Consider the following 23,963-nt stretch of genomic DNA (forward strand, 5'->3'; position numbering starts at 1 on the left):
GCCGGAGAGAGTGTGGCCGGAGAGCGTGGCCGGAGAGCGTGGCCGGAGAGAGTGTGGCCGGAGAGCGTGGCCGAGAGAGCGTGGCCGAGAGAGCGTGGCCGGAGAGTGTGGCCGGAGAGAGCGTGGCCGGAGAGCGTGACCGGAGAGAGCGTGGCCGGAGAGCGTGACCGGAGAGAGCGTGGCCGGAGAGCGTGGCCGGAGAGCGTGGCCGAGAGAGCGTGGCCGAGAGAGCGTGACTAGAGAGAGCGTGGCCGGAGAGCGTGGCCGGAGACAGCGTGGCCGGAGAGCGTGGCCGGAGAGCGTGGCCGAGAGAGCGTGGCTGGAAAGAGCGTGGCCGGAGAGAGCGTGGCCGAGAGAGCGTGGCGAGAGAGCGTGGCCGGAGAGCGTGGCCGAGAGAGCGTGGCTGGAGAGAGCGTGGCCGGAGAGCGTGACCGGAGGGCGTGGGCGGAGAGCGTGGCCGGAGAACGTGACCGGAGAGCGTGACCGGAGAGCGTGGCCGAGAGAGCGTGGCCGAGAGAGCGTGGCCGGAGAGCGTGGCCGAGAGAGCGTGGCTGGAGAGAGCGTGGCCGGAGAGCGTGACCGGAGAGCGTGACCGGAGAGCGTGGGCGGAGAGCGTGACCGGAGAGCGTGACCGGAGAGCGTGACCGGAGAGCGTGGGCGGAGAGCGTGACCCGGAGAGCGTGACCGGAGAGCGTGACCAGAGAGCGTGGGCGGAGAGTGTGAGTGGAGAGTGTGAGTGGAGAGCGTGCAGACTCACTTGGCGTAAGCTTTCTCGAGCAGTGCGCTCCAGAACTCGTTCCTTGCGGCCGAGTGCACAAACACCAGCTTTCCGTCCTTCACCGGGAGCCGGTCATCGATGACCACGTCCACCCACTCACCGAACTGCCAGAACTGTGGAGAGAGAGAGAGGGGTGGTAACGATACACACAATCCCCCTTCAAACCGACTGGGAGCCGATAGGAGATCCCCCCGACCCCTCACTCCTCCCCCCCCCCCCCACCCCCCCCCACTCCTCCCCCCCCAACCCCCCCCACTCCTCCCCCCCCGCTCCTCCACTCCTCCCCCCCTGCCCCCCCACTCCTCCCCCCCGCTCCTCCACTCCTCCCCCCCTGCCCCCCCACTCCTCCCCCCCGCTCCTCCACTCCTCCCCCCTGCCCCTCACTCCTCCCCCCCGCCCCTCCACTCCTCCCACCCCTCCCTCCCCCCTCCACTCCCCCCCACCCCTCCACTGCTCCCTCCCCGCCCCTCCACTCCTCCACCCCCCCCCTCCCCCCTCCACTACCCCCCCACCCCTCCACTCCTCCCCCGCCCCTCCACTCCTCCCACCCCCCCTCCACTCCTCCCACCCCCCCTCCACTCCCCCCCACCCCTCCACTCCTCCCTCCCCACCTCCCCCCCTCCACTCCTCCCTCCCCGCCCCTCCACTCCTCCCCCGCCCCTCCACACCTCCCTCCCCCGCCCCTCCACACCTCCCTCCCCCGCCCCTCCACTCCTCCCTCCCCCGCCCCTCCACTCCTCCCTCCCCCGCCCCTCCACTCCTCCCCTGCCCCTCCACACCTCCCTCCCCCGCCCCTCCACACCTCCCTCCCCCTCATCGTCACTCCCCCACCCGCCTTACTCCCCCCACTCCTGGGATACCTGGAAATGGAAGATTCCGCAGTACTGGTGCTGGAAGCTCTGCCCATGGGGCACCACTCGATGGAGGATCTTCTCGTTCAGAGTCAGAGAGGCGATGGCCGCCAACAACCAGCAGTCACCTGGAAAACAGAGCACTCTGGTCAGGGCAACGGGCGGGGGCAGGGAGGGGAGAGTGTGGGGGAGGAGAGGGGAGGGGAGAGTGTGGGGGAGGAGCGGGGAGGGGAGAGTGTGGGGGAGGAGAGGGGAGGGGAGAGTGTGGGGGAGGAGAGGGGAGGGGAGAGTGTGGGGGAGGGGAGGGGACACTGTGGGGGAGGAGAGGAGAGGGGAGGGGAGAGTGCGGGAGAGGGGAATGGAGAATGTGGGGGCGGAGAGGGGAGAGTGTGGGGGAGGAGAGGGGAGGGGAGAGTGTGGGGGAGGGGAGGGGAGAGTGCAGGGGAGGGTTGTGGTGGAGTACAGGGGATGGGGGAGGGTGCGGGGGAGGAGAGAGCAGAGTGTGTGGAACGGGGGTTGGGGGGAGTCCCTCCCAGTGTCACTGAGTGTCTCACTCAGGGCCCGGGACTGTCCTCCTCGGGGGGTGGGCCTCCTGCTCTCGGCCTGTGTTACCCTGGGCTCCTGCACTGACTCGGGCCCAGCCTGTGGCCTGTGTTACCCTGGGCTCCTGCACTGACTCGGGCCCAGCTTGTGGCCTGTGTAACCCTGGGTTCCTGCACTGACTCGGGCCCAGCCTGTGGCCTGTGTTACCCTGGGCTCCTCCACTGACTTGGGCCCAGCCTGTTAGAGCTGCCCCTCTCCCCAGAGAACAATGGTGGTCGTGCGAGGTATACTGAGAGAAACACCGACAGGATCTTTGTCCCTTTGTGAACGGGACTGGGCGGTGGCTTCTCCACAGACTCGGAGTGGACAGAACGCCCCAGGATGGACCTGCCCCGGGCAGAGTCACTGTCCTCAGCCCAAGGAGTGGTGGGACTGTGACAACAGGCTCAGAACAAAACCCGCTATCAATAACAGTGACTGTAAAAACCCAACCGGTTCACTAATGTCGTTTAGGGAAGGAAATCTACCGTCCTTACCCGGTCTGGCCGATATGTGACTCCAGTCCCCAACACCAACGTGGTTGGCCCTTAACTGCCCTCTAGTGGCCTAGCAAGAAACTGAATTGTATTAAACCGCTGCACAACGGTTCAAGAAGGCGGCTCACCACAACCTTCTCAGGGCAATTAGTGATGGCTAATAAATTCTGCACCTTGCCAGTGACGCCCACATCCCGAGAATGACTTAAAAAAAACTCCTGCTGCCGCTCCCACACACAGACAAAGCAAGCAGCTGATGGGAGAGTGCAGAGGGAGCGTTACTCTGTATTTAACCCATGCTGTGCCTGCCCTGGGAGTGTTTGATGGGACAGTGTAGAGAGAGCTTTACTCTGTATTTAACCCATGCTGCACCTGCCCTGGGAGTGTTTGATGGGACAGTGTAGAGGGAGCTTTACTCTGTATTTAACACATGCTGTGCCTGCCCTGGGAGTGTTTGATGGGACAGTGTAGAGGTAGCTTTACGCTGTATCTGACCCGTGCTGTACTTGCCCTGGGAGTGTTTGATGGGACAGTGTAGAGGGAGCTTTACTCTGTATCTAACCCGTGCTGTACCTGCACTGGGAGTGTTTGATGGGACAGTGTAGAGGGAGCTTTACTCTGTATCTAACCCGTGCTGTACTTGCCCTGGGAGTGTTTGATGGGACAGTGTAGAGGGAGCTTTACTCTGTATCTAACCCGTGCTGTACCTGCACTGGGAGTGTTTGATGGGAGAGTGTAGAGGTAGCTTTACGCTGTATCTGACCCGTGCTGTACTTGCCCTGGGAGTGTTTGATGGGACAGTGTAGAGGGAGCTTTACTCTGTATCTAACCCGTGCTGTACCTGCACTGGGAGTGTTTGATGGGACAGTGTAGAGGGAGCTTTACTCTGTATCTAACCCGTGCTGTACCTGCCCTGGGAGTGTTTGATGGGAGAGTGTAGAGGGAGCTTTACGCTGTATCTGACCCGTGCTGTACTTGCCCTGGGAGTGTTTGATGGGACAGTGTAGAGGGAGCTTTACTCTGTATCTAACCCGTGCTGTACCTGCACTGGGAGTGTTTGATGGGACAGTGTAGAGGGAGCTTTACTCTGTATCTAAACCGTGCTGTACCTGCCCTGGGAGTGTTTGATGGGACAGTGTAGAGGGAGCTTTACTCTGTATCTAACCCGTGCTGTACCTGCACTGGAAGTTTTTGATGGGACAGTGTAGAGGTAGCTTTACGCTGTATCTAACCCGTGCTGTACTTGCCCTGGGAGTGTTTGATGGGGCAGTGTAGAGGGAGCTTTACTCTGTATCTAACCCGTGCTGTACCTGCCCTGGGAGTATTTGATGGGACAGTGTAGAGGGAGCTTTACTCTGTATCTAACCCCTGCTGTACCTGCCCTGGGAGTGTTTGATGGGACAGTGTAGAGGGAGCTTTACTCTGTATCTAACCCGTTCTGTACCTGCCCTGGGAGTGTTTGATGGGACAGTGTTGAGGGAGCTTTATTCTGTATCTAACCCATGCTGTACCTGTGCTAGAGGTGTTTGATGGGACAGTGTAGAGGGAGCTTTAATCTGTATCTAACCCGTGTTGTACCTGCACTGGGAGTGTTTGATGGGACAGTGTAGAGGTAGCTTTACGCTGTATCTGACCCGTGCTGTACTTGCCCTGGGAGTGTTTGATGGGACAGTGTAGAGGGAGCTTTACTCTGTATCTAACCCGTGCTGTACCTGCACTGGGAGTGTTTGATGGGACAGTGTAGTGGGAGCTTTAGTCTGTATCTAACCCATGCTGTACCTGCCCTGGGAGTGTTTGATGGGACAGTGTAGAGGGAGCTTTACTCTGTATCTAAACCATGCTGTACCTGCCCTGGGAGTGTTTGATGGGACAGTGTAGAGGGAGCTTTACTCTGTATCTAACCCGTGCTGTACCTGCCCTGGGAGTGTTTGATGAGACAGTGTAGAGGGAGCTTCACTCTGTATCTAACCCATGCTGTACCTGCCCTGAGAGTGTTTGATGGGACAGTGTAGAGGGAGCTTTACTCTGTATCTAACCCGTGCTGTCCCTGCCCTGGGAGTGTTTGATGGGACAGTGTAGAGGGAGCTTTACTCTGTATCTAACCCGTGCTGTACCTGCCCTGGGAGTGTTTGATGGGACAGTGTAGAGGGAGCTTCACTCTGTATCTAACCCATGCTGTATATGCTCTGGGAGTGTTTGATGACCCCGAAATGCAATGTCTTCCATCCCACAATGCGCACAGCAAATTAAAAAGAAAGAAACTTCCAGAATAAACAAATGAGTGAACTGAATAGGCCACGTTGACCTTTGGAGCCTGTTGGAGCCAGGCCCCAGTTGGCCTGCATTCCTTGGCCTGCCTCCAGTTTTTGACAACAGGTGCCTCCCTCTCCCTCCCCCTCACACATACCCCAGTGAGTATCAGGCTTCGGCCTAGGCCTCACAGCCCAGGCTTTCCAGTCAGAGAGTTCGCCAGGCCGCAGTCTGCCCGCAAGGCAGGCATTACCTCCAGGCCGAGAGGCTCACAAGAGCCGCCCCTTATCTTTTAAAAAAATGGTCGTTGCAAAACCGCAGGAGGCACATGTAGTATATGTACCCGTCTACCTTTAAGGGAACTATTGAATGTAACCGTTCACCTTTAAGAGAACTACTTTAGGTGTGGCACTATTTGTTTGGCTTCTGTATACTGTAATACCGACAGTGACCACACCAGTATATAAGTGTTGTGGCAGGATAACTGGGGCAGATTCGCCCTGACCCCTGAATAGTAAAGACCTGTTTGTTTGTTACTCCTGAAGTCTGTGTCGTTATTAACTGTACAACCCACAGACTTTACAGTGGCGACGAGTCCGATCGTACCCTGCGGCAAGACTACCAAAGCAAGAATAGCGTCGAAGAGAGGCAACCGCCCTCGTCGTTCTGCTGGGAGAAAACACGAGGCTGCAGCAGGAGAAAGGTGGAAGACTTAGCAACAAAAGCTTCCGTCTGCAACAGGCACTGACTACCCTTCTACCACGGTACGGAGTGAGCCGATCAGCAGGGAACAAGGCGGCCGAAGAGACTGTGAGTAGGGGAAGGTGTAGAAGTATCCGGAGGATAAAGGCAGAGCACTCGACCTCGGTCGAGGGGGAGCTGAGCCGGTCAGAAGTCGGGTCCAACGGCGTCGGGTGACAGCCGGACCGCGATCGGCGGGAAAGATCCAGGCGGCGACGAAGCCGCGGAGCGCTGAAACCGAGCGTGTGGGAGAGGCAGAGCCGAGCAAAGGAGGCTGCGCGAGAGCCAGCCCAGCGGCTGAACTGTTCTCCACCAACAGGGTACCCAGAGCCGGTAGAACCGAACGTGCGGGAGTGGGAGAGAGACACAGCCGAACAAGGGGAGAGAGACTGCGCGAGAGCCAGCCCAGCGGCTGAACTGTTCTCCACCAACGGGGTACCCAGAGCCGGTAGAACCGAACGTGCGGGGGAGAGAGCGACAGAGCCGGGTACGGAGAGAGAGACTGCGCGAGAGCCAGTCCAGCGGCTGAACTGTCCTCCGTTAACGGGGTGTACCCAGCGCCGGTAGAGCCGTGCGGGCGGGAGAGAGAGACAGAGCCGAGTAAGGGGAGCTGTGCGAGAGCCAGCCCAGCGGCTGAACCTGTCCGCTGTGGGGAAAGCGTACCCCTTCCACCAGGAAGAAACGCGGAAAGCCGCCATTAGGCAGAGAAGACGACAGAGGCGGGAAACTGCCATTGAAGTGGGCGGGGAGAGAAAGGAAGAGCGGGAAACCGCCATTTTCGCGGGAAAAACATCCATCTTAACTGCCATTGAAGTGGGCAGAGAGAGAGAGAGAGAGAGAAGGGAAGAGCGGGAAACCGCCATTTTCGCGGGAAAACCGCCATTTTAGAAATAAACAGATAATAAATAATACTTAAAGAAATACTGTGCTGCTCCAAGGAAAGGAAGATGCCTAAGCGAGGGAATATTAACGATTTTAATTCTGAGATAGAAGACTGGGCCACGTACGTGGAACGCATCGAGATCTATTGTGAAGCCAACAAAATAGAGGAAGACGACAAGGCGATAACATTGTTAAACTCGATGGGCGCAAAGACATACGGGCTCTTGAAGGATTTACTAGCACCAGCTAAACCGGCGGATCAGTCTTTCGAAGAGATTGTGGCTGTTCTGAAGGACCACTTGAACCCCACACCGTTGATGTTGGCTGAACGATTCAAATTCTATGCAAGAACGCAACGGAAAGACGAAAGCAACGCAGAATACTTGGTCGAACTGCGTAGGCTAGCGAAATACTGCCAGTTCGGAGGGAATCTGACAGAGGCACTGCGAGACAAGTTCGTAGGCGGATTGTCCAAGGAAGGGACGCAAAAGCGCCTACTCGAAGAGAACGACCTTACACTTGACAGGGCTGTCCTTATAGCCGCATCACACGAAGCCGCAGCGAAAGGAACGGCGGAAATGCAACTAAAGGCGGCGGCACTCGGGGTGGACCAAATTACCTCGAGTACAACAAAATGCTATCGTTGTGGGAAGACAACACACGACCAGAATCAATGCTGGTTTAAGAACCAAGAATGTAGGAAATGTGGCAAACTGGGTCACATCGCTAAGGTATGCCGGTCAGGGAAGAAGACCAACAACCAAAGGAAGCCATCACAAGAAAAGTACAACAAGGTATACAAGGGGGCTGAGCAGAGTTCAGACGAACAGGATCCAGACTCAGATCCAAACGGCCAGGAGCTGGGTAGTCTGAGTATCCACCATGTGAGTAAGGAAGCTGACCTACAAACTATCTGGGTCATGCTAAAAATAGCTGGAGTCCAAGTGAAAATGGAGTTGGACACTGGATCAGCTGTATCAGTCATAAATCGAAGGGATTACCACCGGCTATTCCCACACATACCCTTAAGAGATACCAAGTTCGTATTGCAGACATACACGGGGCATAAAGTATACCCCATGGGAAAAATAAGAGTCAAGGTGAGAGATAGGGGTAAAGTACACCCAAGAATGAACTTGTACGTACTACCTGAGGGAGGACCACCACTTCTAGGACGGGAGTGGATCAAGAAAATAGACATGGAATGGCACTACCTACAAGCAATGACGAGTGAGGACTCGGTGCAGACAAGCAGCTCAGACTCTGAGCCGGAAGACGATAAGTCCAGCCCACGTATGAAAAACAAGGTTAACATGAACTCACTGACTAAGGTTGGAAAAACGATGGCGTGCATAAAGACAGAGAATTCTGAGTCTGTTCAAGTTACAGACATATGCATTACGGAGGAACACCGGGCTCGAACTCAACGTTATTTCAAAGTACGACAACAATTAGAACAATTAAGTTACCGTCTCGTACAAGAGATGAAAACAATGAAAAAGTTCTATGACACCGAATGGGAGAGTCTGGAAAGACAACAGAACCTGCTGGCTCAAGCAGAGAGCGACCATAGAGCCATCGTGACCAATTACCGATCACATCTCCCTTATGATGTTCAGGAGTTAGAATATTTGCATGATCTAGAGATACAGCATAAAGGCAAACCACGCTACACTGAGGATTTTGTTCTGCAATTGGAGACGGAGCTAGTGCAGGCAAGGTTAAGAGAAGCTGAATCGCAGTGTGCACTTAAAGAGATGCAGAAAAAAATCTTGGACATGGAAAAGAGAAACGCTTCTTTACCTGATGTGAATAATGTGGCCGTGTTGCAAGAGGAGCTTATAGGGGCGAAACTGGAAGAAGCTAAGCAAAGGATGTTGGAACTTGAAACACAGAACCAAATCAGCAGTAACCAGCTATGTCGAGCAGAGAAGGAGTGCTATGGTCTACATGAGAAGGTGCAATATCTCTCAGCCCAGAATAAGGGTCTACTCACTCAGTTAAATGAAAGTAAACGGAAAATGGCTGAGATAGACTGCAAGAATAAAGAAGATTTGATGGCAGTGAGACTTCAAGAGGCAGATAGCATAGCAGCCTTGGCTGAACTCCAACAGGAAATTGCGAAAGAAGCAAATGAAGAGGAATCTTCCGGAAGCCAGGATTTTATTCCAGTTCTTCTCTACGACTCCTTACAAGCAGAGTGTGAGAAGTTGAAAGAACAGTATGAACAGGCCCAGGCTACAATTCTGGAGGGGATTAACTCGGCAACCTCCGAAAAGCTAGTTTCAGTAGAAGCATATGAACAACTAAAGGTTGAACATGAGCAAGAAGTCCAAAGGCTGCAGGAAATTCTTGATGAGCTCAAGGCCAAGACAGACTCATCGGTAGAAGTTCCATCCATAGATGAGAATTTAGAGGTGAAAGACATGGCAGAACATGAAAGACAAGATGTCCAAGAACTCATAAAAATATTGAAGGAAACCCAAGTCAAATATGAGGCGGCAATGACCAAGGTTCAACGACTTGAAGAACAAATTCAACTGGGAATCCTTTCAGTGGAAGGAAAGGAAACTGTAAGAAACACAGAGACTGTAAGAATGGGCCCTGAACATGAGCTAGGGAGCATCAAGGCGCAACTTCTTCGAGCGCTTGAAACCAAAGTACAAGAGGAAAGGAAGGTGAAAGCATTGGAGGGAAAGGTGGATGAAATGGAGAAGACTCTGATCCACAGAGTCCCCGTGGAAGAGTTAACGGTCAGCCAACTCCTTCACATGCTGAGAGACAAGACTCCACAATGGGAACACGAGCTTCAATCTTCAAAGGGAAGGAATTCGGAGCTCCCAAAAGTTACGGAAATAACTGAGGTGGCAACACAGATTTTGTATTACAGTTTACTCTATGAAGAGTTCGTTGAATCACGTCAATGTGAACAGAAGAATGTTGAAACAGCTGCTTCAGTAGAAGGATTAAATAGCCTGATAACGCAATCCCCGATGGAAGGGAAGGTATTGAACTCACAAATGAGGTCAGTAGTGAAGGAATGGCAGACAACCCAGGAAGAGCGGGATGAATATGAATGTTTGAAGAAGTCTTTTCAAGAAAGATGGTTAGGGAAGGAACCACCGTCGGCTAACGTCCAGATGGATAAGAAGGAAGTAGAAGGGCCTCTCACTGGCCTAACTCAGGACGACCCCGAATATTACCATGACCTGTTGAGTGACACTGAATATTACGAGGATCTGGTCTGCTCAGTTTGTGATGAAAACTCCCAAAGTGCTGAAATCCGGATGAAGCACTTAAGGTCTAAGGAACATAGAGAGTTGGTGGCGCTACAGCTGGCAGCCGAGAAAGGAGCTCCGAGAGTTTCAAAAAGGCAGAAAAGAAAAAGAAGCAGAAGATAATAACCGTCTAAAATATTATCACTTCTACCATCTCAGGCGGGACACTACGAAAGGAGCTAAATTAGTTGAAAAACCGGAAATTATCAAGACAGCCAGTTGGTTGTAAAAGTCCGCACTGCTGGTTCAACAGGACGAAAGTTCAAGCTGTTACGTCAAGAAAAAGGCTATGGAGGAGTCACGCTAGCCATGTGAACCGGCTACACCAAAGAGATGCTGTTCGGAACGAGTCAAGATCAGAGACTGAATCTATGAACTGTTCCCACCAAGATTATATCTGTAAATTGTTTTATATGAAGTTGAAGATATGTATGTTTAACGGGGACTCTGTAAGTAATAAGCTAAAAAGGGAGGATTGTAGTGTATGTACCCGTCTACCTTTAAGGGAACTATTGAATGTAACCGTTCACCTTTAAGAGAACTACTTTAGGTGTGGCACTATTTGTTTGGCTTCTGTATACTGTAATACCGACAGTGACCACACCAGTATATAAGTGTTGTGGCAGGATAACTGGGGCAGATTCGCCCTGACCTCTGAATAGTAAAGACCTGTTTGTTTGTTACTCCTGAAGTCTGTGTCGTTATTAACTGTACAACCCACAGACTTTACAGCACAGAATCTGGAGAGGGGCCAGCTTCCCGTGGAAACATCAAAGGAGAAATAATTGGGCTGCAGGAGGGCAGCGACAGCTTGGAGATTTGATACCCCCTCTTGTCCCCAAGGGCACTGCGCTTTCAGGACGCTGAGTATCACCGGGTCATCGCCACCTGATCAGCCCTCGCCCCGATATCTGTACTTCACAGCAAGGGGGGGCCGCTGCATCCGGATCTGGAGCGGGAGCCCGGGTCTCCTCCCATCTCCCGAACCGCCCAGGCCCCCACGACCCCATCACCTGCTGCCCCGGCTCAAGACAGCTCAGACCGCGAACCCCATCAAGGTGTTGGCCGTGGCTCAGTGGATCTCTCTCTCTCTCTCTCTCTCTCGCCTCTGAGTCAGTAGGTCATGGGTTCCAGCCCCCGCTCCAGAGACTCGAGCCCCATAATCCCAGGCCGACACTCCCAGTGCTGGTACCGAGGGTGCGCCGCACTGTCGGAGGGGCAGTACTGAGGGAGCGCCGCACTGTCGGAGGGGCAGTACTGAGGGAGCGCCGCACTGTCAGGGGCAGTACTGAGGGAGCGCCGCACTGTCGGAGGGACAGTACTGAGGGAGCGCCGCACTGTCAAAGGGGCAGTACTGAGGGAGTGCCGCACTGTTGGAGGGGCAGTACTGAGGGAGTGCCGCACTGTCGGAGGGACAGTACTGAGGGAGCGCCGCACTGTCAGAAGGGCAGTACTGAGGGAGCGCCGCACTGTCAGAGGGGCAGTACTGAGGGAGTGCCGCACTGTTGGAGGGGCAGTACTGAGGGAGTGCCGCACTGTCGGAGGGGCAGTACTGAGGGAGCGCCGCACTGTCAGAAGGGCAGTACTGAGGGAGCGCCGCACTGTCAGAGGGGCAGTACTGAGGGAGCGCCGCACTGTCGGGGGGCGGTACTGAGGGAGCACCGCACTGTTAGAGGGGCAGTACTGAGGGAGTGCCGTACTGTCGGGGGGCGGTACTGAGGGAGCACCGCACTGTTAGAGGGGCAGTACTGAGGGAGTGCCGTACTGTCGGAGGGACAGTACTGAGGGAGCGCTGCACTGTCGGAGGGGCAGTACTGAGGGAGCGCCGCACTGTCAGAAGGGCAGTACTGAGGGAGCGCCGCACTGTCAGAGGGGCAGTACTGAGGGAGTGCCGCACTGTCGGGGGGCGGTACTGAGGGAGCACCGCACTGTTAGAGGGGCAGTACTGAGGGAGTGCCGTACTGTCGGAGGGACAGTACCGAGGGAGCGCCGCACTGTCGGAGGGACAGTACTGAGGGAGCGCCGCATTGTCGGAGAGGCAGTACTGAGGGAGCACCGCACTGTCGGAGGGGCTGTCTTTCAGATGGGACTTTAAACCAAGGCCCGTCTCTGCCCTGAACCCACAACCTTCTGCCTCAGAGGCGGAGAGGTTTAGGGAGGGAATTCCAGAGCTTAGGGCCCAGGCAGCTGAAGGCACGGCCGCCAATGGTGGAGCGATTAAAATCGGGGGATGCACAAGAGGCCAGAATTGGAGGAGCGCAGAGATCTCGGAGGGTTATGGGGCTGGAGGAGGTTACAGAGATAGGGCCGCTACATGACCCAACGTTAAAGAGATGTCCAGACACGGCCCAGGTTTGGAAGAAGAAAGGGTGTAATTAAACCGCTGGATGTTTATCACACTTGGAGTGAGCCTGGTATGAGGATTTTAACACAAAGCCTCACATTCACGCCAGCCCGTTGACGGCTCTGTGGGACTGCCTGCAAAGCCTGGTGTCCAGAGGCTGGAATGGTGCATTGCCTCAGTGCTTGAAGCGCGAGATCAGGAATGCTTGTTCTCTCGAATCAAAGTGACCCAGAGTTGAGGAAAGTGCTTGCTGCAGTGAATGATGCAATGATTCTGGCCTTGGGCCCAAACTCGGAACAGAAACAGCCTCGGGCTGCACAAGACCCACAACATCAGGAGCTGGCGGCCAAGTCAGCCTATCGCACAGGAGAAAAAAACCATTGCTCGTCTGGATGAGGCAATTGGCCTAGAAATTGGGTTGAGGCGCCAAAGTGGTGCCAAGTTCGCCTGGGCGCTGATTTTTGCACAGCGTTCGGAGCATTAACGAATGTCAGAAATTCAGTTTCAGCGCCCCTAGAGGGAGACGGGGCGAGGCTCGAGGCGCTCCGCGTCCCTCTTAGGGCGCTGAAACTGAATATCGCAGCGCAACGTGCCGCAGCGCCACACGCTGTGGCACAGCATGCTGCGGTACTGCAGGCCTTCCTCCCATTGGTAAGGGGGAGGGGCCTGCAACAGTGCGATCCCCGATCACGAGTGCCGGCAAAAGAGCCCGGCACCGAGGAGAAGTGCCGGGCTCTCGGGAAACAGCCGGCAATGCCGCGCGGGGGGGGCGTCAGGAGGCCGGGGACGGAGGTGCTGGCAGGCGGCCGCCGAAAAAGGCAGCCACCCCGCACCTCCACCTTAACTTGCGCCACTGCCGGCACAGCAAGGCCCCGTGAACCGGGCGCGGGTAGCGAACGGCGCTACAGCGGCGTTCGCTACCAAATATCGCGATCGGGGCGCTTCGCACACCGATGACGTCATCGGTGGCGGCGCAGCACAACAGGCTAACGCCACCATTAGCGCCCCCGCTGAATATCGCGGGAGGCGCGGCCAGTGGCGCTACAGCCACTGACTGCCCTCTTTAGGCACTAATAGGTGGCGCTACATACCGAATTTCTCCCGATTGTGAAAATAGTTGAGTAAGGCACAGGGGACGAGCCAGACTGAAATGGAGGTGACGCAAACAGGCAAGGAAATTACCCCAGACTGGTAGCTGGATATTCAGGGCCATGTCCTTCTCTGACGGACGAGTAGGCCTAGTCTGGGTACTCGCGTCCTTTGAGATACCGCTGGGGCGGAGGAAAGAGAGGCCTGCTTTCATCACTAAAGGAATTATGGCGATGGGCTGAAGTCGCTCAGGGCCCTGTTTATTTCCCCATTTCTCTCGTGCCATCTAATGCTCCCTCTAATTGTTTTTTGTCAACTGTGTCGGCACACTCACCTCTGAGTCAGAAGGTTGTGGGTTTAAGTCCCACTCCAGCACATAAAGCTAGGCTGACACTCCAGTGCAGTACTGAGGGAGCGCCGCACTGTCGGAGGGGCAGTGCTGAGGGAGCGCCGCACTGTCGGCAGGGCAGTACTGAGGGAGCGCCGCACTGTCGGAGGGGCAGTACTGAGGGAGCGCCGCACTGTCGGAGGGGCAGTACTGAGGGAGCGCCGCACTGTCGGAGGGGCAGTACTGAGGGAGCGCCGCACTGTCAGAGGTGCCGTCTTTCGGATGAGACATTAAACCGAGGCCCCCGTCTGCTCTCTCAGGTGGACGTAAAAGATCCCGTGGCACTATTGGAAGAAGAGCAGGGGGAGTTCTCCCCGGTGTCCTGGGGCCAATATTTATCCCTCAATAACCATCACTAAAAACAGATGATCCGGTCATTATCACATAGCTGTTTGTGGGAGCTTGCTGTGTGCAAATTGTCTGCCGTGTTTCCCACGTTACAACAGTGACTACACTTCAAAAAGTACTTCATTGGGTGTAAAGCGCTTTGGGACATCCGGTGGTCGTGAAAGGTGCTATGGAAATGTAAGACTTTCTTCTTTTTTTTGTCCCGTGCGCGGTTTTTCGATTTAAAAGCCGACTGACCGGCTGCGCAGGACCTTCAGAGCGCTGCGGGGCTGCGCCACTTAAAGGGAACATCGGCGCCATCTGCCTCCGCTGTTGCTGGCGCCGTTAATTCACGCCGCCGGCTTTCGCCGCCGGGTTGGGGTTTGGTGTCGAAATAAAAGGGACGTCCTGCTTCCGAACTGGAGGGTGTGGACCTGGAACCGAGCGCGCACAGAGTGAGACTGGAGTGAGCACGGCGCTGGTTGCTCCTGTTCAGCAAATGGTTGATGGGGGTGAAGCAGACCTTGGGCCACAAATGGGCGCAGAACGACCAAAACGTTAACTCTGTTTCTCTCTCCGCGGATGCTGCCCGACTGCTGAGCGTTCCCCGCATTTTCAGTTTTTATTTCAGATTTCCAGCGGCCGCAGTATTTGGCTTTTGAAAATTTAGGACTTAATAAATTCTTCTTTGCCTTAAGGCGTAATAGAACTATTCATGAATCATTTTAATACAGAAACAAGACATGTGTCGTGTTACAGGGGAGCCGTGGAGTTTTTATAACACGGGAGGAGGAGCCTCAGAAGCGAAAGAGATGAGAACAAAGTTCCCTCCAAGCCACGCCACAATCTGCAAGGTCCCGCTCACCGGCTTTCCCACTGTGAGTACCGCGCAGGCGCAGAAACCGAAAGAGACCGCGCAGTAAAAGAAACGGGCCTCTCGGAACAGAGCGCAGCTCACAGGGAGCACGGGCAGAGAAGCCCTGCTTTAAAACGCGATCGGCCGGCACAACAGACTGGAGACTGACGAGAAGAAGCAAAGAAAAGAGTTGAAGAGAAAAGGAGGAAGTAAACACAGCTAGTCAGCTCAACAAAGGGGAAGTTACTAAAAGCACGGCTTATGTGACAGGCGGGATAAGATGGGCAATAAGCCAGATGTTAAAGCAACTAAACGAGAGAGGTAGAGGCTGAGAAACGGTGGAGATTTGCAGAAGCAGGAAATAGACCTCAAACATAGGTCTGGAGTTGAAATGTTGAGGATTTACGAGAATGGTACCAGGGATGAGGGGACTTCAGTTACGTGGAGGGCCTGGAGAAGCTGGGGTTGTTCTCCTTGGAGCAGAGAAGGTTGAGAGGAGATTTGATAGAGGCGTTCAAAATCATGAGGGGTTTAGATAAAGTGAATAAAGAGAAACTGTTTCCATTGGCGGAAGGGTCAATGACCAGAGGACACAGATTTAAGGTGATTGACAAAAGAACGAGAGGTGACACGAGGAAAATCTTTTTACGCAGCAAGTGGTGAGGATTTGGAACGCGCTGCCTGATAGGGCGGTGGACACAGGTTCAATAGGAGCCTTCAAAAGGGAATTGGATAAATACTGGAAGGAGGATAAATTGCTGGGATATGGGGAGAGAGCGGAGGAGTGGGACTGACTGGATTGCTCTTCGAAAGAGCCGGCGCAGACTCGATGGGCCGAATGGCCTCCTTCTGTGCTGTACTATTCTGTGATTCTATGAGAGGAGGATATAGCTACGGCCTGAATTCCATGAAGTGAGTGTGAGAAGCAGAGGCCGGCGGAGTGGCCAGGGCAAGGATCAGACGCAGTTCCAGATGTTTGGGGTGAGCTCGGCCGGTCCAAAGTCAGAGAGGTCAGGGGGGGAATGGGAGGGCGGGAGGTTAAAGTGCCAAGCTATGGGGAGCTGAGGGTCATGCTGTGGATGGAATGGCAGTGGTCAGTGAAGCGAATTCCTAATCTGGGTCCCAGTGCTGAGCTCACCAGCACCGTGAGCTCTGTACTACACAGTATCACGAGGAAGGAGTATCTGTGCGAGGAGGTGAACGGATGGATAGGTGCTACCAGTGCCTGGGAACGAGCAGCAAGAAGCTTGAGTAGTGGAAAGGTATTTCGGAGGAACTCGACCCTCTATAGAGAGCACCCCCCCCCCCATGTTAGGCAAAGGGATGATATCGGGCTGGATTTTGTCAATGGAGGCAGGACTGCTGCTTGTCGTGTCAATGTCCCGCCTCCATCCTCGCCTGACCATTCAGAGGGATTTTCCCCTGATTGAGCTTGTTAAGCCCGCCCTGCAGGCTCAGTGTAATGAAATCTGTTTGTCTTGCCTGTATTCGTTTTGCACTCATGTATATTACCCTCCCCCACACGGTGTATAGTTTCACTTCCTCTTTCCTGACTAACCTGGAAGGTTCCAGGTCTTGGCTCTTGGCTCCGCCCCTGACTTCTCTTACTTAAAGATCCCAGGATCTGTATGACTCTCATTCCTGTGAGCCAGTCAGTGTGTTGAGATGTTAGCTCTGATCTTAGTGATTAAAAGCCAACTTGTTAAAGTCTAAAACTTCTAGTTTTGTGGTTATTGAAGGCACATCAATTTTAATCACTAAAGAATACTAGGATGGATCGACTCCTAAAACCAGAGCGTCTGGACTTGGATCCACATTCTGCTGAAGCATCAAATCAATTTGGACACTGGCTCAAATGCTTCGAACTCTTCGCGAGGGCCTCATCCGCTAGCGAGGTAGATAAACTGAGTCTACTGACTACTCGCGTTAATCATCGGATTTATTTGTTCATCCGGGACGCCACCTCTTACACGGAGGCCATCACTATCCTGAAGGCCCAATACCAGAGGCCAGTAAACGAAGTGTACGCCAGACATCTGCTGGCTACACGCAGGCAGCGACCTGAGGAATCAATGGACGATTTCTTACAGGGCCTAAAGGACTTGGTCCGGGATTGTAACTGCAAGGCCGTGACGGCCAACGTGTACTCTGACGAATTGGTCCGTGATTCCTTCATCACGGGCCTCAAATCGAATTATATCCGGCAGAGACTGCTGGAGAAGGAGGTTGATGTAAGAAAAAGGAGTCTTACCATCAAGTAACTTTAAAGTAAGCTTTAAGTAACTTATAAATACACTATATACAAGAGAGGTCTTTACCATGCCTCTGGTAGAAGCCCCTTACAATACTGAACAGACCAGTATTTATACCAGTCCAACAGGAAGTGACATATGACAGGAAGTGAGGTATGTCGCAACCTTGAGTACGGGGTTCTACCGGCACCAAGCTAGTTGGTGTCCGATCAGGATCCTGGAGAGGGGTACCCGATAGGTCCCAAGAGTTTCCTGGTGAAATGCCATCACCCGATGTCCCACTAGGTCCTGGTGGGCAGAGAGCCAGATCCCGTAATGATACGGTAGATTCTCGGCCGTCGGAATATCGTATGTTTGCATAGGTGGGGTTGGCATCGGTTAGTTCGACCTCGTCTACGAGAGGGTCATTTTTAGACGTCCGAACGTATCTTCGGAGTAATACAGGTCCAGGAGTAGTTAGCCATGACGGGAGTGATGTCCCATGAGATGAGCGACGCTGGAATCCAAAGAACCGCTCATGAGGTGTAGTATTTGTGGCTGTAGAAAGCAGGGACCGTATAGAGTGCAATGCATCCGGAAGCACTGTTTCCCATTGCTGGTCTGGTAGGCCCCGAGATCTTAAAGCGAGACGTACGGAATTCCAGATAATACCGTTATACCTCTCTACCTGCCCATTTCCGATGGGATGGTATGGTGTTGTTTTGCTTGTAGCGATTCCCCGTTCTGAGAGGTAGTCCTTGAGTTCCCTTGACATAAAGGATGGACCCCGATCTGAGTGAATATAAGCCGGCATGCCACAGAGAGAAAATACCTGCTCAAGGCAGCAGATTACTGTGGACGCCAGCATATTGGAGCAGGGGAAGGCAAACGGAAAACGTGAATATTCGTCGATCATGGTGAGCAAATATGTGTTCTGAGTTGAAGAGGGCACTGGGCCCTTAAAATCGATGCTAAGTCGTTGCATCGGTTGGGTTGCATGTATGAGTATACCATCTGAGGGGCGGAAGAACTGAGGTTTTAATTCCGCACAAAGCCGGCATTCTGAGCATATTTTCTTTACATCTCCAGTGGAAAAAGGGAGATTCCGTGATCGTACGAAATGTAGCATGCGCGTAACGCCAGGATGACACAATCCATTGTGGACATCCATGAGAGTAGAGGATGACATAGTAGAGCAGAATGCCCGTGTGAGGGTGTCTGGGGCCACATTCTCCTTGCCAGGCCGATAGAGAATGGTATAACCAAAAGAGGCCAGTTCCATCCTCCAAAGTTGTATTTTATTATTCTTAATTTTGGTTCGTTTTCGATTATCGAGCATGAAGGCGACTGATCGTTGGTCCGTGATCAATGTAAAGTGCTGGCGAGCTAGAAAATGGTTCCACTTCCGTACTGCCTCTATGATGGCTGTGGCTTCTTTCTCAACCGGAGGATAATGTAGCTCAGCACCTTGTAAGGTCCTGGACATAAATGCTACAGGACGACCTTCCTGATTCAGAGTAGCCGAGATCGCCACCTCCGAGGCATCACATTCAACCACGAAAGGGAGATTCTCATCGATGGAGTGAAGAGCCGCTTTCTCCAACTGTTTTTTGAGAAGGTTAAAGGCTGCAACAGCCGCTGTTCCCAGTGGAAATGATCTAGCATGCAGCAAGGGTTGGATTTTGTCCGAAAAATGAGGAATCCATTTTGCGTAGTATGCAAACAGACCGAGAGCCCGACGTAAAGAAGCCGGATTCTTAGGTGACGGGAGCTCTTGGAGCGGGCGAAGTCTTTCTGGGTCTGGCTTAATGATACCATTGCCTACGCAGTAGCCAAGGATGTTGATGGTCGGTTGCGACTCAACAGATTTGGATTCATTCAGGGTCAAATTACGGTGATGGAGGGCATCCCAAAATTTTTGGAGGTTGGCGTCGTGTTCCTGTTGATTGTGACCTGCAATGGTAATGTTATCAAGATAGGGAAAAGTGTCCCTTAGGTTTTCCTGCTTAACCAGGCCATCCATTGCCCATTGGAAGACAGCCACTCCATTAGTAACCCCGAATGGGAGGCGACGAAATTGGTACAGCCGTCCATTAGCCTCAAAGGCCGTGTACTGCTTATCTGAGACCTTCAAGGGTACCTGGTGATAGGCACTTTTTAAATTGTAAGTTGAGAACACTTTGTATTCGGCCAGTTTATTAACCATATCATCAATGCGTGGCAATGGGTAGGCATCCAAGTCGGTATATTGATTGATGGTTTGCGAATAATCGATGCATAGTCGCTGTTTGTGAGGTTTTAGAGGGTTATTGACAATGACGACTTGAGCCCGCCAGGGCGACGAACATGGTTCGATGATATCCTCTGCTAGAAGTCGAGAGATTTCAGCCGCAATAAAAGATTGGTCTTCCTGATTAAAGCGCCGCGATTTCGTTATTATTGGTTTGCATCGAGGCGGAATACTGGCAAATAATGAGGGTTCATCAAGTGAAGCTGCTGACAATGCACAAAACGGTAATTTAGACGGTATATTAGAAATAGTAAGTCCGGGTTTGGATCCACCAAACTCAATGGTGAGTTTCTTATGCTGTTTTTGGAAGTCCAGCCCTAAGAGGAGATCACTGCATAAGTCCTTGAGCACCGAAAGTCGGGTGGAGGGATACATACGACCATGAAGTGTCATATCAACAACACAAAAGCCGGAGATTCTGGTATTAAGTGATGACTGAGAAATCGCAATTGCCTGGTCCGATGGGAAGACATGTAGTTTCAATTTCACAACAATCTGTTCCTTAATGAAACTATCAGTACTTCCTGAGTCAATTAAGGCATCTAAGGTATGCCCTTTAATTGAAATTTTTGTGTCTGCATGAGACAGGTTCTGTGGGCAAGCAGCTGTAATTGGTGTCGTTGCACAGAGAGTGGCTAAAACTCTTGGTGTGCTTCTTCGGGAGAGAGCTCGAGAGGAAGCTTGATAGGTCCTAGCTGGAGCATCTTGATAGGCCCTAATTGGGGCAGTTCGGTAGGCCTTAGCTGGATTGGCCCTCGTAGAGGCCCTTGATAGGCAAACTTTAGCAAAGTGTCCTTTTTTTTTGCAATAACTGCAGATTGCATTGCGAGCAGGGCAGGTTTTCCTAGGGTGAAAAGCATCTCCACAAAAGAAGCACTCCTTCCTAGATTGCCAAGAGGCTGCTAAAGTGGGGTCATCCTCCTCTTCTTCATCAGAATTATCAGAATTAGATTCCCCCATGATAGGATTCACCTGAGACCGCTTGAATTGTCTGGTTGCAGCTACAGCAGCAGATCGAGATCTGGGCAGCTGATAGAGGTCTGCATTTCTCTTTGCCAAATCCAGAGAACAAGCTAGGTCAAAAGCTTTTTGTAGCTCAAGTGTTTTACTTTCTAGTAGACGCTGGCGTATAAATGGAGAGGCAATCCCGCAGATGAAAGCATCACGAATCATTTCTTTGCGTTACAGCTCAGCTGAGGCTGCCTGAAAGTTACAATCTATGCTGAGCCTGCGAAGTTCTTGCAGGAATTCGTCAATTGATTCCCCTGGCCCTTGTTGGGCTGTGGCCAGTAGATGTCTAGCATAGACCTCATTTGGGGTTTTGGCATACAGTTTCTTAAGTGCCCGAATCACCTCATCGTAATTATCCCATTCATCAACATATTCGAACACTTTTGGGGTCACATAATTGATAAGTATCCTCAATCTAGCAGGAGCATCCGCTTTACATTCATCCAGAAAATTCTCAAAAGTACGGTACCAATGCTTCCATACCCTGCCAGCTGCTGGTGTATTCGGGTCCAAGTCCAGACGAATAGGTCTAAGGATTCTCTCCATGATGGGTGGTTCCCTGGATCCTTAACTCCGAGTTTGTCCGAAGGTCTAGTATTTGTGAGTGTAAATATTTAAGTTACTTAAATTGATGTAAGAAAAAGGAGTCTTACCATCAAGTAACTTTAAAGTAAGCTTTAAGTAACTTATAAACACACTATATACAAGAGAGGTCTTTACCATGCCTCTGGTAGAAGCCCCTTACAATACTGAACAGACCAGTATTTATACCAGTCCAACAGGAAGTGACATATGACAGGAAGTGAGGTGTGTACACAGTTCATAGTTCACAGTTCACAGGAAGTGATGACATAACTTCCCGGAAGTTATTATTATTATCACAGAGGTCCTGGACTTTAAAAAGGCAGTGGCCACTGCGCGATCGCTGGACGTGGCCCAGAAAAACTCTGACTCTTATTCTTCCGGCCATGCGGCCCTCACCGCCTCGTGCGTGCCGAGCGGGCCGCCATCTTGGAATCAGCCATCTTCCCCATCCAGGTCTCAGACCAGCTCTACACCGCCGGAGTCCCCACACAGAAGTTCACCCAGGAGTCCTACTACAGCGGCAATGTCTCGAGGCCCGAAATGCTACTTCTGCGGCCAGGCCAAGCACCCCAGACAACGATGCCCAGCGAAGGACGCTACATGCTTCAAATGTAAGAAAAAGGGGCATTTTAGCAAAGTCTGCAGGGGGAATCCGATTTCCAACTCCGTCACCGCCTCGTGCGTGACGTGCGGGCCGCCATCTTGGGATCCGCCATCTTTTCCCGACTCAACGGCCGCCCAGGGCCCAACAGTGCCTTCGATCACGGTGGATCAATCCAGGCCACACCCGTTGACAAAATCCATGATGGACATACAGGTAAACGGGAATTTAACGAAATGTTTAATTGACTGTGGGAGTACCGAGAGTTTTATCCACCCTAGCCTGGTACGGCGGCACTCATTAACGGTAACCCCTACACGGAGCAGAATTGCTATGGCTGCTAAGCCCCACACTTCGGACATTTTGGGCTACTGTGTGGTAACACTGACTGTAAAAGGCACGGACTACAAGGATTTTAAACTCCTCGTGATGCCAGAACTCTGTGTTAATGTAATCTTGGGCCTGGACTTCCAGTGCCACCACGAAAGTGTCACGCTAGCATATGGCGGGTCCCAGCCGCCACTCACAGTCTGTGGCCTATCAACCTTAAAAATCAGCCTGCCCTCTTTATTCGCTAATCTCGCTCCGAACTGTAGGCCCATAGCGACCAAAAGTAGACGGTACAGTCTGGAAGACAGACACTTTATCAAGGCGGAAGTGGACAGACTCCTGCGGGAAGGCATTATTGAATGCAGTACCAGTACGTGGCGTGCCCAAGTAGTCATAGTTAAAAATAGCGAAAAGAAACGGATGGTAATTGACTACAGCCAGACTGTTAATATTTATACCCAGCTGGACCCCTACCCTTTACCCCGCATATCAGAAATGGTCAACCAGATTGCGCAATACCGAGTCTTCTCGACTATCGACCTCAAATCCGCGTATCACCAGCTCCCCATTAGAACGGAGGACCGCCCATACACCACCTTTGAGGCGAACGGACGCCTCTGCCATTTTCTCAGAGTGCCCTTCGGGGTAACAAATGGGGTCTCGGTCTTCCAACGTGAGATGGACCGCATGGTTGACGAGAATAAACTACAAGCTACCTACCCCTATCTGGACAATGTCACTATCTGCGGGCACAACCAGCAAGACCACGATCTAAATCTTGCGAGATTTTTAAAAACTGCCCTAAAGCTGAATCTAACCTACAACGAAGACAAATGTGTCTTCAACACAACCCGTCTCTGTATCCTCGGCTGTGTGGTGAAAGATGGGGTAATTGGACCGGACCCTGACCGATTACGCCCCCTAAAGGAACTGCCCCTGCCACACAATCCCAAAGCTTTAAAAAGGTGCCTGGGATTTTTTTCGTATTATGCCCAATGGGTGCCCAATTACTCTGATAAGGCCCGACCCCTCATTAAGTCGACGTCCTTCCCACTATCAGCTGAAGCTCGGGAGGTTTTCACCAGTATCAAACAGGACATTGAAAGGGCTGCACTGTGTGCAGTGGACGAAAGCATTCCCTTTCAAGTCGAAAGCGATGTGTCAGACTTTGCCTTAGCTGCGACCCTCAATCAGGCTGGGAGACCTGTGGCCTTCTTCTCCCGAACCCTTCAGGGACCTGAAATCAGGCACTCTTCTGTCGAGAAGGAGGCACAGGCTATAGTGGAGGCAGTGCGGCACTGGAGACACTACCTAGCCGGCAAACGTTTCACCCTGCTCACCGACCAGCGGTCGGTGGCTTTCATGTTTAATAACAAACAAAGGGGGAAAATCAAGAATGACAAAATACTCAGGTGGAGGATCGAACTATCCACGTTCGACTATGATATTATGTACAGGCCGGGAGCCCTTAATGAACCCCCAGACGCCCTATCGCGGGGAATGTGTGCCAGCATTCATACGGACAAATTACAGGGTCTCCACAACGACATCTGTCACCCAGGGGTCACCCGACTATACCATTTTATAAAGTCCCACAATCTGCCCCACTCCATCGAGGAGGTCAGGGCAATGACCAGAGCCTGCCGCATCTGTGCGGAATGCAAGCCTCGTTTCTACAGGCCTGACCGTGCACACCTTATCAAAGCCACACGGCCATTTGAGCGCCTAAGTCTGGACTTCAAGGGACCCCTTCCCTCTGCTGACCGTAACGTATACTTCCTCAATATCATTGATGAATATTCCTGCTTCCCCTTCGCCATTCTCTGCCCAGACATGACCAGTGCCACGGTCATCAAGTGTCTCTGTAATCTATTCTGCATGTTTGGCATGCCGAACTACATACACAGCGATAGGGGGACGTCATTTATGAGTGACGAACTGCACCAGTTCTTGCTCTCAAAGGGGATAGCCACTAGCAGAACCACTAGCTACAACCCCCGGGGTAATGGGCAAGTGGAAAGGGAGAATGCTACTGTTTGGAAGGCTGTCACA

At 52.7% G+C, this 23,963-nt stretch overlaps 1 protein-coding gene across 2 annotated transcripts in view; it reads right to left on the reverse strand.

Annotated features, from left to right (window-relative positions):
- Positions 1 to 23,963, reverse strand: part of LOC147092857 (calpain-1 catalytic subunit-like) — a 105,812-nt gene that overhangs the window by 70,922 nt on the left and 10,927 nt on the right. For both annotated transcript variants that reach the window (XM_085976114.1, XM_085976113.1), the window contains 2 exons: positions 1,639 to 1,757; positions 758 to 891 (listed from right to left, as the gene is read on the reverse strand). Coding sequence is in view for 1 of the 2 variants with exons in the window: in XM_085976113.1 (XP_085832239.1) it covers positions 758 to 891; positions 1,639 to 1,757 (253 nt within the window). In the remaining variant the exon portion in view is untranslated. The remainder of the gene's footprint in view (positions 1 to 757; positions 892 to 1,638; positions 1,758 to 23,963) is intronic.

This window comes from Somniosus microcephalus, unplaced genomic scaffold, assembly GCF_052327205.1.
Source record: "Somniosus microcephalus isolate GS21.2 unplaced genomic scaffold, FLI_Smic_1.0 unresolved_chr2, whole genome shotgun sequence".
NCBI classification, from domain to species: Eukaryota; Metazoa; Chordata; class Chondrichthyes; order Squaliformes; family Somniosidae; genus Somniosus; species Somniosus microcephalus.